General features: G+C 43.4%; 2 protein-coding genes across 2 annotated transcripts; both read right to left on the bottom strand.

Annotated features, from left to right (window-relative positions):
• Positions 1-7,363: 7,363 nt before the first annotated feature.
• LOC109784892 (F-box protein PP2-B11-like) lies at positions 7,364-9,147 on the bottom strand. The gene is made up of 4 exons (XM_020343507.2): positions 9,095-9,147; positions 8,533-8,710; positions 8,299-8,435; positions 7,364-8,187 (listed from the first exon to the last, which is right to left on the bottom strand). Exons 1-4 carry the CDS (start codon positions 9,145-9,147, stop codon positions 7,698-7,700), a joined length of 858 nt encoding a protein of 285 aa, XP_020199096.1. The 3' UTR covers positions 7,364-7,697.
• A 312-nt stretch (positions 9,148-9,459) lies between these two features.
• On the bottom strand, positions 9,460-11,603 carry LOC109784878 (uncharacterized). The gene is made up of 3 exons (XM_040393060.2): positions 11,454-11,603; positions 10,964-11,287; positions 9,460-10,601 (listed from the first exon to the last, which is right to left on the bottom strand). The coding sequence occupies exons 1-3, from the start codon at positions 11,489-11,491 to the stop codon at positions 10,457-10,459; spliced, it is 507 nt and encodes a 168-aa protein (XP_040248994.1). The 5' UTR covers positions 11,492-11,603; the 3' UTR covers positions 9,460-10,456.
• Positions 11,604-12,733: the final 1,130 nt, after the last annotated feature.

A 12,733-nucleotide genomic window follows, 5' to 3' on the forward strand; every position in this document is an offset into this window, starting at 1 on the left:
CATGATCATCTCATACAATAAAATATAGCATCATGTCTTGACCATATCACATCACAACATGCCCTGCAAAAACAAGTTAGACATCCTCTACTTTGTTGTTGCAAGTTTTACGTGGCTGCTACGGGCGGAGCAAGAACTGTTCTTACCTACGCATCAAAACCACAATGATAGTTCGTCAAGTTAGTGTTGTTTTAATCTTCTCAAGGACCGGGCGTAGCCACACTCGGTTCAACTAAAGTTGGAGAAACTGACACCCGCCAGCCACCTGTGTGTTAAGCACGTCGGTAGAACCAGTCTCGCGTAAGCGTACGCGTAATGTCGGTCCGGGCCGCTTCATCCAACAATACCGCCGAACCAAAGTGTGACATGCTGGTAAGCAGTATGACTTGTATCGCCCACAACTCACTTGTGTTCTACTCGTGCATATAACATCTACACATAAAACCCGGCTCTAATGCCACTGTTGGGGAACGTAGTAATTTCAAAAAAATTCCTACGCACACATATGATCATGGTGATGCATAGCAACGAGAGAGGAGAGTGTTGTCCACGTACCCTCATAGACCGAAAGCGGAAGCGTTAGCACAACGCGGTTGATGTAGTCGTACGTCTTCACGATCCGACCGATCCAAGTACCGAACGTACGACACCTCCGAGTTCAGTACACGTTCAGCTCGATGACGTCCCGCGAACTCCGATCCAGCAGAGCTTTACGGGAGAGTTCCGTCAGCACGACGGCATGATGACGGTGATGATGTTGCTATCGACGCAGGGCTTCGCTAAGCACCGCTACGATATGATCGAGGTGGAATATGGTGGAGGGGGGCACCGCACATGGCTAAGAGATCAAGAGATCAATTGTTGTGTCTAGAGGTGCCCCCTGCCCCCGTATATAAAGGATCAGGGGGAGGAGGCCGCCGGCCAGGAGGAGGGCGTGCCAGGGAGGAGTCCTACTCCCATTCCTAGTTGGAGTAGGAGGGGGAAAGGAAGGGAAGGAGAGAGGAGGAAGGAAAGGGGGCGCCGCCCCCCTCCTTGTCCAATTCGGACAAGAGGGGGAGGGGGCGCGCTGCCAGCCCTAGCCGTCCCTCCTCTTCTCCACTATGGCCCATCTTGGCCCATTAAACTCCTCAGGGGGTTCCGGTAACCCCCGATACTCCGGTATATGTCCGAAACTCCCCGAAACCATTCCGGTGTCCGAACATAGTCATCCAATATATCGATCTTTACGTCTCGACCATTTCGAGACTCCTCGTCATGTCCGTGATTACATCCGGGACTTCGAACTACCTTCGGTACATCAAAACACAAAAACTCATAATACAATCGTCATCGAACTTTAAGCATGCAGACCCAACGGGTTCGAGAACTATGTAGACATGACCGAGACACGTCTCCGGTCAATAACCAATAGCAGAACCTGGATGCTCATATTGGCTCCCACATATTCTACGAAGATCTTTATCGGTCAAACCGCATAACAACATACGTTGTTCCCTTTGTCATCAGTATGTTACTCGCCCGAGATTCGATCGTCGGTATCTCAATACCTAGTTCAATCTCGTTACCGGCAAGTCTCTTTACTCGTTCCGTAACGCATCATCCCGCAACTAACTCATTAGTTACAATGCTTGCAAGGCTTATACTGATGTGCATTACCGAGTGGGCCCAGAGATACCTCTCCGACAATCGGAGTGACAAATCCTAATCTCGAAATACGCCAACCCAACAAGTACCTTTGGAGACACCTGTAGAGCACCTTTATAATCAGCCAGTTACGTTGTGACGTTTGGTAGCACACAAAGTGTTCCTCCGGTAAACGGGAGTTGCATAATCTCATAGTCATAGGAACATGTATAAGTCATGAAGAAAGCAATAGCAGAATACTAAACGATCAAGTGCTGAGCTAACGGAATGGGTCAAGTCAATCACATCATTCTTCTAATGATGTGATCCCGTTAATCAAATGACAACCCATGTCTATGGCTAGGAAACATAACCATCTTTGATCAACGAGCTAGTCAAGTAGAGGCATACTAGCTAGTGACACTCTGTTTGTCTATGTATTCACACAAGTATTATGTTTCCGGTTAATACCATTCTAGCATGAATAATAAACATTTATCATGATATAAGAAAATAAATAATAACTTTATTATTGCCTCTAGGGCATATTTCCTTCATTGAACCCATGTAATCCCACTATGCCTAGATGGCAAGTACTCCCTCTATCCCATATTATAAGACGTTTTTACAAGCTAACATAGCTTGCAAAAACGTCTTATTTCTGGGATGGAGGGAGTAAATACTAGGCATGTGACGTATAATGAACCCATTATATGTAGTTTCATCGTTGTTGTACGCCATCCCATCCATCTTATTTGACGGAGTCTTGTGAGAGGCATGCACATAAACAGCAAAGACATACGCAAAGGTGTATTTGGCCCTCTTTACAATTACTATTTTCCTTTGTGAGAAAACCGCCCCCACGAGACATAATATTCTACCATGCAATTATGCATGGATACAACGTCCATTATTGTTTTGAGATCCGTGCTATAGTTTCTGGTTTTTTACACAATTTGTCTTGTTTCGTTTCAAACTGTTTCACTAGTTTTTTTTTGCTTGTTTCAAAGTGCATCATAATGTTTCAGTGTGAATCATCGTCTGCCAGTAAATCTGGTCTTAAACAAGTGCACTCTTATTTGTTTATGCACAACAAATTACTCTAAGAGAAGACGTTCATTTCCCTCGTAAAAATGTCGATGGCCGGATGGAAGTGGAGTTGGGTGAGTTCCATAATGACGAAGCTGATGATGGTGGCAAGGTGTCCATCAGCTTCACGGGAGAAAGCAAGTCTGTTCTTACTGTGCTGGGAATTGAGCTCAGAAGTAAGCAACAAAGACGACATAATTGTAGCATTACCATTAAGTAACTCCTAGCAGTTAAAAAGGGACCTTTTTGAAGTCCCTTTGTTACATAGTGATTTTTGTTTCCTCTCATGTTCTAGTCTTTTGTTCTAAAAACAGTTAATAGAACTTCTTTCTCAGAAAACATGTAGGAGCTTTAATTACCTCTTCGAGCTCAACTAAGAAGATACTAGGAAGATAATGTCAGTTCATTACTAGCCACGACACAATTTCAGGGAGCAATCGGTATGAAATCATCTTTCAGGTCTATGCCATATTTTCCGGTTTTTACACGATCGTCGATTGCGCGAGATCAGGAACGTATTCGAGAATCTGGAATGGACATAAACAGCACGTTACTACATTGCTTGTTGTCAGCTCAGGTAGCAAAAGGAAGAATGGCTGGCCAGATAATGCACGCATTTTGTAAGGCCATGCCCAGCTTACGGTCGCAAGGTTCAGAAAACGATGTAACACCAATATATGATGCTTACTAAGATTCCTTGTTTTTGTTCAAAACTATAACAACAATATCAGTTTGTTCCTCATAGAATGCAAGGTTGGTTTGCACTGTTATTTGCACAGACTAAGAAAGTTTGCACCATAGTCTATCTACTAGAAGTATAGCATCAGCTCTGATCCAACTAACAATAATATTTTCTTCAGTTAAAATAACTATGACAGGCTGAAAGTAAATTAGAAATGAGAGTCTTCACACATATGTTACTCTCCTATTAGTAGAAAACATGCAACACATACCTGTAGATTGCTCCCGTTCATAGATCCAAGAAAAGGAGATGAATCAGACGGACGGAGATACATGGTGCAAAGGCAACTCCCATGTTGTTGCTTCAAGGCTCTTCAATTACCACCACCACCATAGTGAGCATTCCCTGCTTGCTTGCCACAATCATTGTCGATCAGTCACTCCAAGTTTTAAAGCAGTAAGAACACACACACTCAGCCACATCTGTTTTCTGGCAAACATATGTGCCAGCTGCATGCAAACGGGCTGAGTTGTTCTTTCGGTATACGAAATACTTTGGCTGCAAAAATGGAAAATAAAAGAAAGTAGAATGAAGCAATTGAGTAACATAATTTTAAATAAAGGTGTGTCAAGATTAAAAATATTACTGAGCGAAGAAGGTTTCAGTTGTGAATCATAAATCAGACAACTACTATATACCTTGTTTGCAAATAAGGAAGTACTGTAGTCATTGTTTTGTAGAATCCAATGTGAGCGGTTGTGGATTGGATAACTTGTTTTGATGGCATTTGCTTTGTTTCATGAACATCTGTTGTTGTAGTGAATTTTGCCATCAATTTTTGTACTTCTATTGCCTTGTCTTTCTGTAGACATTCCGCTTCGTTATCTTCTAGAAGTTTAACCATCAAAGGATCTAACACTAGGGTTCCAATTTGTTTTGCGCAATCACTAAACCGTATGGAGTGAGTCGAGGCAATTCAGCTCAATTTTGATACAATCTTGGAGAACTATTGGTACATACAGTCAAGGTTTTGGTTACCGAATGGTGCATTTTTATCCACAGGGATCGCTAAATGTGGTTATCACGGTTACCACGAAATTTCAAGCAAATTTCGAACGAATTTCAAATGAAATTTATAAATAAATTTTGAATTTAAATTCTTTCAAAATAGATATAGATAGCACTTGAGCTTATACTAAATTCTTGACGGTTGGAGTTTTGCGACAGATCCGAACGACCTTTTAGGCGTACGATTCAAACTAGAGATGGTGGGGGCGATCCTAAAATAAAGGGTCTTTTAACAGGAATCGAACTCTGCTCTTCCATCAGAGGCGCGAGCAAGACAACCATCCCAACCAAACACTTTTCTTGTCTAATCGAAAGCAATTAACTCTTTTGAACCCTCTTATTTTTAAAAATCAGCGCATGCATCCAACATTTTTTGCATCTGATGCATGTGCCACACTAGCTAATTATCGTTAGATGAAGTCCTTACGTAAATAATGGACCTCAGATTATACAATCAGATGCACACATAAAACACCATATGCAAAGGTATTTAGTTCCTCGATTGTATATACATGGATATTTCTAGGGTTGTTTTTTTCACGGATTTCTTTGGTGCATCATCAAATGTTACACTTCATGTGATGGAGGTACGCCGGTGTCTTTGAAAAAAGTTTTTGGAACATAACATTGATATAGCATGATAATTTACGCATTATAGACCTGATAACTTTTGTAAAAATACCGTGGTAAGTCTGATTTCGAGGAAAAAATTGAAACATACCCCGATAACTTATGTGTAAATAGAATGGTATTTTATGTACCGCAGACCTGATAACCTATGTACAAATACCATGATAACTCCAATTCAAAAAATTTGTTAAAAACATACCCTGATAACTTTATAAATAACATGGTATTTTACGCACGGCGGACCTGATAACTTTTGTGCAGATACAACAATAACTTTGATCCGGAGAAAAAAAGTTGTTAAAAACATATCGGCTAGTATAGTCTATCCATTAACCACTTCAGCTCTAATTCTGTTTTGGGCATGTGCGGTGGTGCATGCCCAAAAAAGATCTTAATCTTTTTTAGAGATAAAACATATGGTGATTCTGGAGATACTTGAACTTTGATCATGGAAAAAATTATTTGAAAAATACTCCGGTATATTCTGTGTAAATAACATGGTAATTTATGAACCGTGGGCTTGATAATATAACAAACCCCGTGATAACTTTTGACCCAAGAAAAAATTGTTGAAAGATACACCGATAATTTCTGTGTAAATAGCATGGTACTTACGCGGACCTTATAACTCACGTACAAGCACCATGATAAATATTTTTTCGGGACAAAAATGTTGAATAATATATCCCGGTAACTTGTGTGTAAATATCATGGTAATGTACACACAACAAAGCTGATAAACTCAAGCACAAACACTACATTAATCTTTCAACTAGGGAATTTTTTATTGAAAAACAAACCCCAGTAACTTCTATGCACAACAGAGGCGATAACTCACGTACAAACACCGCGATAACTCTTTTGACCCTGGAATAAAAGTTGTTGAAAACCATACCCCTGATAACTCCTGTGCAAATAACATGATAATATACGCACAACAGGTTGATAACTCACGTACAATCACCATGGTAACTTTTTTACCCGAAAAAATGTTAAATAATGTAGCCCGGTAATTTGTGTGTAAATAGCTTGGTAATATAGATAGAACAAAGGTGATAACTCACGTACAAATGCTACAGTAACTTCCGTGCAAACAGCATGAAGATATACGCACAACAGAGCTGATAACTCACGTACAAATACCGTGATAACTTTGGCTAGGGAAATTTTCTCATTGAAAAAATAACTCTGACAACTTTTGTGGACATGATAATATGCAACCGCTTACTTGATAACTTACGTACAAGCACCCGCGATAACTTTGACCCGGGGAAAGGAGTTGTTGAAAAATATGTCCACAATAACTTCTACGTAGATAGCATAATATTCTAATGCATCACAGACCTGATCATAGGTGGCCAACAGAGCGGCCTGGTATCGACCCGGCCCGCCACACGCCTAAACGGATCTGGCCCGATACAAGCCGCAAAATTTTGTTTATAAGCCGGCCTTACCGTGTTTGCACATGGACCTCACCTTGCGGCCCAGGCACGACAGCGATGTTAGAAGGGGGTATTGTAGACCTGATAATTAACTTGAAAATATCATGGTAATTTTTGGCCCAAACAAAAAAGTAGTCGAAACATATACCCGGTCACATGATAAGTTACGTAGTGCAGGCATGATATGTTATGTAGTCTAGATGTGGTAACTTTTGACGTGAAAAAAAAAAGAGTTGTCGAAACATACCAACATGGGATCTAGTTTTGAAGATCTCGTCACGACGAAACTTTTACGTGAAAACAAAGTTTTAATCTGAGCAACGGTTTAAGCTCAAAACATTTTGAGTTCTGAATTTGAATGAACATTGCTGATGTCAGCTATTTCGTCTCACATGCATGCATGCATACTCTAATCATCTGAATAGAACTGCTTCCTTCCTTCATTCCTCATGCATTGTGTGTTGAAATACCGATTGGGCATGTGAGTAAGAATAGCAGTCGTTCGGATCTGTTGATTATAATCATACCGTTCGGTAGTTAAGAGCTACTAGCTCAGCGAAACGTTGTCTACAAGCGTGCTGTCAAGTGCTACCATACATGACTATACATTGAGCGTCTGAATTCAAAAAATTCAAAAATTTGAATTTTTGCTCGAAATGCCCATTTACCGAGGGGGGGGGGGCGAAATATGCGGTAACCTTGGTAAATCTCGAAATTTCGAGCGGTAACCAAAACCCTGCATACAATACTTAAAATAGATTAGTTTGCAGGTGTTGGTCAATTTATTTCGCTGAGAATCGACTAACTGAACCAAATGAAGAACAACCATCGATTTTCTTTCTTTATTTTTCTTTTGTGGGTTGTGTTCCCGCAGATGCCGGATACATGTTGTACCTTCTTTAATACAACATCAATAAAATTTCCCATCATATAAAAGACGTAAATAAAAACCTTGACTTTGCATACGAGTCAATGTACTGGTCGAGATGAAAATAGATAAAGAAGACAAAGTTACAAATAGCAACGGTCATGTACTTTCACCAACGAGCGGTTTCAAAAATTTGGACGGATAGTTAATGTTTCACTTGCAACAACTCAAACAGATTGTTTTTTAGAAAGGAATTTAGACGACGACGGTTCTTAACCCAACAAGCTCATCAACATCATTGCTTAGTTCTAATCTCGATACCCCACACAATAAGACCACTCTTGAAAACTCCTGCTTCTGTCTCCATTAGGGTCACAAACACGTCACCGTCGCAGCCTTCTCCGTTGTAGAACTCGCCTAGCTCGACCTCCATCCAGCCGTCAGCCCTTTTTCGAGGGAGCATAACGTCATCCGTGAGACGAATTGCACGACGTTTCATACGAGGCAGACGGATTTCCCAACTTGACCTCAAGATATGTTTGCGAGGTACCCCGTCATCCCCATCCTCCATGTAGGCTTGGAGGCAAACTTGGCATGTTGATGAATCATTCCCTCCAACACTTATTGATGCCTCTTGAAACGGGAAATCAAGCTTGGTGAACTCATCCGCTAGCTTGAACACCATGTAAGCAGCATACTTGGAGTTCCGGCAGAGCATTGTGCTATGTATTTTGCCACGGATTAACAGCCACCAAACTCCCCGAAGTTGAGCTGCTTCAGAGAATCTGTCGCAGATGCGAGCGTATGGTATGGTTAGTACTGACTGACACATGGAACACCATCAGACCGGAGAGAGACGATAACTAAATTAATAGGGCCAATTAAGTAGCGCGAACCTGTTGTTTGCTTGGATCTCATGAGAACGGAGCTTGATCCATTCCCAGTATTGTCTTGTCTCGCCCCACGAAATAGGCAGCGACCTCGCCGAGAGCATGTAGCACTTGGCGCCAGTAGCCCGGTCCAGCCGCATGCTCTGCGCAAAAGAACGGCAGATCGATCGAGTAGCTGATTTTGATAAGCAGTACTACTAGTTAGGTTGGGGTGATATGCATGGGATCTGTACTACGTACCACGAGCTTGCCTGGGAGGAGCGCCGGTTGGTCGGAGAGGCATCGGAACAAGCCCTTCTTGGACGGCGGCGCGCGGCGGAGCACGCCCTGAGCGAACTGTGGGAGGTCGTGGGGCAGGAAGCAGGACCAGACGGCGTCCGAGTCCGCGGCGGCAAGGAAGGCCCATGGCAAAACGAGTCTATAGCATAATAAATGAAGTATTGCATGTTATCACATACTCCCTCCGTCCCAAAATTCTTATCTTAGATTTGTCTAGATACGGATGTATCTAATACTAAAACGTGACTTGATACATCCGTACTTAGACAAATCTAAGACAAGAATTTTGGGACGGAGTATATGTTACTTCCCACTATAGAGGTAGTAACATAGAATAGTAACATGAGCATGCGAAAATGGCTTTTGGTGGCCGAGCACCCTGCAGGCCGGAATCAGCCCCGTCGGTGCTCGTTGTGATCGGTGCCACGTGAGTATGACGCTGCCGTATTTTTACTGTATTTATAGGAGAGTCGGCTGCACAACCCCGTATTTGCTATTAAATAAACCGTGCAGACTCGCGAACTCTGGCAGGCACATGAGTGCAGCACAGTTGCATGTCGCGGTCACGCGCTGCATGGCACGGGTTTGACTCCGTCAACATGTGCGCTTGGCAAACGGGCAGGGAGCCGTTTGGGTTGAACGTTGAGGATCCTGCCGTTGCCTTGGCCTCATGGGCTACTTATAGGAGTTGGCTCTACATAGTTGCCGCACCCAAGTCAAACAAAATCGACATGGCTTCATCTTCATCCTTCGTTCGTTGCAGGGAAAGGCGACAGCATCTGCCGCTCATCATGTGCCCGGACTGCGGCAAGGTTCAGGTGGAGACCGCTCATCCTAAATGGTACACCAATCAAAGCAACACAACTTGAAGCGAAAAGGATCAAACAAGTGATTTTCACACCAAACACACATTGTCTTCAAGCAATTCTCCGACAACAAATGATACTACAGATATAGAGATACACTAATATGTGGAGTAGTCATTAGCAGTCTGACATCCACATTAGCACGGTTACATGAAACTGTCATGTTTCAAGCATAGAAAACAAATGAAATCAACCATAGAAATCAGCCTTGGGCGTGTTGGTGCAAGTGTTCCTTCTGTGGCCTTTCGGGCTGCACCTGGAGCAGCGAGGCGATTTCCTTGGCGCCTTTGGAAGACCTCCCGTGCCGCGGACATGTTGTGCTCTTGTGCCCCTGGACCCGGCAGATCGAACAGAACCTACTCCTCTTAGCTGGCTGTTCGTATGGTGCTTTGTCGCAGCTTGTCGTAGGGCGCCCCGCTGGTCTCTTCTTTGATGGCGCCCCAAAGCTATCTGAACATTGCGAGGCACTTTGCACCTATTTTTTGTTGGACCAAAATGTTGCTTCTCTGCTGTAGCTGAACCTGCAGAATCACTTGCATTGCCACCTATCTGTCAGATAAACCCGTGCCATCGCGTACAGCAACCACCGACTCCGGCAATGTTTTCACATTTCTTAGTTGCTCCATCTATCTATGTGCCAGTGTGATTTCCAGTGCAGCTTCTCCGTACAGTTAACTGAGAGTGCATGGTTGTGCTCTGCTTTGTGCTCACATATGTACCATCCTTTATCATCAGACTTAAGAATCCGCATCAACGCAGGGCATCCACACCTCGTCGAGCGGCTATTCGATTGCAATGGCTTGCCCTGCAGTGTTTTTCTATAACATATGAGAACATAATAGGAAACAATTAGGTGTGAGGAAACAATTTCTCTTTTTTGAATTAATGAATCATCCTCACCGCACACGCGCACACAAACTCCTGCATACATTTTTTCCGATGGACATTCAGCCTACTTTTGGCATACCTGACGCCAAAACCAGTCTCCCAGGAGTATAAGTTGTAAAACTCATATGCTTCTACAACTGTGTCAAAGCTAGTCCCGAGCGCCGGGTTAACAACAGTGCCAACCTTGTTGTCTGCATAAGCTTGCATTGAAGCATCCAGGGCAGGGACCTGCTTGGGTTGGCATCCCTCTCTTCTGGCGCGTTGCCAATCCTAACACTGCATTTTCCCCAAAATCGGTGTTAAATGTAATTCCCACTGGTACAGACCGATATAAGCAAAGCACTTCTGAAAAAAAAAGTCGATCTATTGATACAGAAATAATAAATATGATCTAGCAGCATTTTTTTCGCTCGACACCTGATTGTAAAATTATGGTTCCAAGCTAGCATGAATGCTGTAACAGGGAAAAAAAGAGAATTATTCATCCATGGGGCTGCAAACTCTTTGCACGCGTGTGTTTTTGTTACAGGCGATTACAGGAAGCTACAATCTCTGGTCTAACAGCAAAGGTGAGTACAGGAAGCTACAATCTATGGTCTAACAGCAAAGGAATGACAAATGAGTGTGTGTTTTCTTACCGCCGAGTCCAACATAAGATCTTTGTTTTGTTGACGACGACATCCTCTGCGTCTCCCTCATCTCCCACTCCCATAGACTCAGTTGCAGTATTCTGAGCCGCCATATCGTTTGAGTCACCAACGACCTCACTCCCACCATTGCGGAACGAGCCAACATTCGTGTCAGCCCCCTGGAACTGCTCTTTGCCGCTACTGCCGTCCATCGGTTTAGAAGACATCACATCAGAGGAGCGCCCGCGAGCTTCATGGATGGAAGCAACCATAGACTCGACAACATTGATCCCGCCAACCAAAATATCACCCGCATGAGCCCTAGGAACCAATCTGTGGCACATACAAAAGTCTCATCTAGTCAGATCCATCCAACATCAGGGAGAAGAACTCAAGAACGAACCACGGTGAAATCAATGAGCAGAACACCAACCAAAGAAAGATCCCCTTTTGGAGTGAGCAACGGCAAGAGAAATATGGACGCCAGATCGGTTCTTACCCTGATTCTGCTTCCTCAAAGAACTCGAGGCCATCCATGGCGAATCGCCGTGCCACATAGCTTTTTTTTTCACATTCCACGGGAAGGGGATGAATGAACTGACCAGGGAAAAAAACATCACATCACCGCTTCCGGGGTTAAGCTAGGTGCTGCGCCAGATGGGCCCAGAATTAATGTCGCACCAGCCCATAACTGCCACGAGCTATATGTGCTATTTTTAAACCAGCCCAGCAAGGACAAGAGGTGCCTGCACCCGAGGCCCACGTACAACGCTAGCACACCAGCCCACGGCACCCATGTATTTTAATCTGACAGCTATCGTATACCTCGGATTAAAAAGCCATGCACACATTGCAGCGCTATACTCCACGGCGGGAGATTGCGGCCTGCAGGGTGCTCGGCCATCAAAACGCCACACTCCATGAGCATGTTACTACTCTATGCTACTATCCATTGTGGCTAGTTTGATGAGATAGATCTCACGGTTATTCTAGATCGGAAGCGACGTACCGGGATGCTGCGAATTGCGTCGTGTTATTTCAGGCAGGGAAGGGGGTTGGAGGCGGTTCGTAGGAAGATTGTAGGCAAGAGGAGGGGATCGAGGAAGATTGTAGGCGAACCGTAGGCGGTTCGTATTAGGAAGATTGTAGGCGAACCGTGACATTGTTTTCTTTCTTCACGCGAAGGAGGAAAGCAGCTACACGTATATATTCGGCACGGCCCACAATGACGTGCACTTATAAACACAGCCCAGCCGACAAATACATGTAATTAGCTCCGACTTTTCTCCGCGACATGTTTCTTTTTCTGGCCACAGCTCCATGACATGTTTATCTTAGCATAATGGCAGGAGACTAATGATCGTTGCGCTACGACATGTTCTAGTATTTCTTTGTTGTTTTTTTCGCGGGGAGAACGCTTTCGTCAAGCTTTTATGAATTGAAAAATCAGCTCATCAGCATAACGAGATGAGGAGATTACATGATGCAGGAGGCAATAGAATAACTAACAGAAAGAGCAAACAATCACACTTGCTAAGCACCCACACTAAATAAGGTTGATTATCCCTAAAAAATTAAGGTTGATTAATGATCACTAGTAATAATTAGAGTATCATACTATAGTCATGTATCGTGGCGTCGTGCCATATAATTTTTTGGGCGCATGCCATATAACTTTTCGGATGACTTTTTGAATCCCATAGAGCTTGCTCAAAGATAATGTTTTTTTAGGCAATTGCTCAAAGGTAATGGCATAATGGCGGAGTGTCAGAGGGGCTA

Source organism: Aegilops tauschii, chromosome 6, assembly GCF_002575655.3.
Source record: "Aegilops tauschii subsp. strangulata cultivar AL8/78 chromosome 6, Aet v6.0, whole genome shotgun sequence".
NCBI lineage: Eukaryota > Viridiplantae > Streptophyta > Magnoliopsida > Poales > Poaceae > Aegilops > Aegilops tauschii.

Bases quoted from the DNA above. Each gene is read 5' to 3' on its own strand.
- LOC109784892 (XM_020343507.2), bottom strand. From the start codon at position 9,147: ATGCAGCGCGTGACCGCGACATGCAACTGTGCTGCACTCATGTGCCTG. The intron at 8,711-9,094 runs GTTCGCGAGTCT...ATTATGCTATAG, and splicing joins GCACTCATGTGCCTGCCAGA to ACTCGTTTTGCCATGGGCCT. The intron at 8,436-8,532 runs GTACGTAGTACA...TCTTTTGCGCAG, and splicing joins TCCTCCCAGGCAAGCTCGTG to AGCATGCGGCTGGACCGGGC.
- LOC109784878 (XM_040393060.2), bottom strand. From the start codon at position 11,491: ATGGATGGCCTCGAGTTCTTTGAGGAAGCAGAATCAGG. The intron at 11,288-11,453 runs GTAAGAACCGAT...TATGTGCCACAG, and splicing joins TTTGAGGAAGCAGAATCAGG to ATTGGTTCCTAGGGCTCATG. The intron at 10,602-10,963 runs GTAAGAAAACAC...GGGAAAATGCAG, and splicing joins ATCTTATGTTGGACTCGGCG to TGTTAGGATTGGCAACGCGC.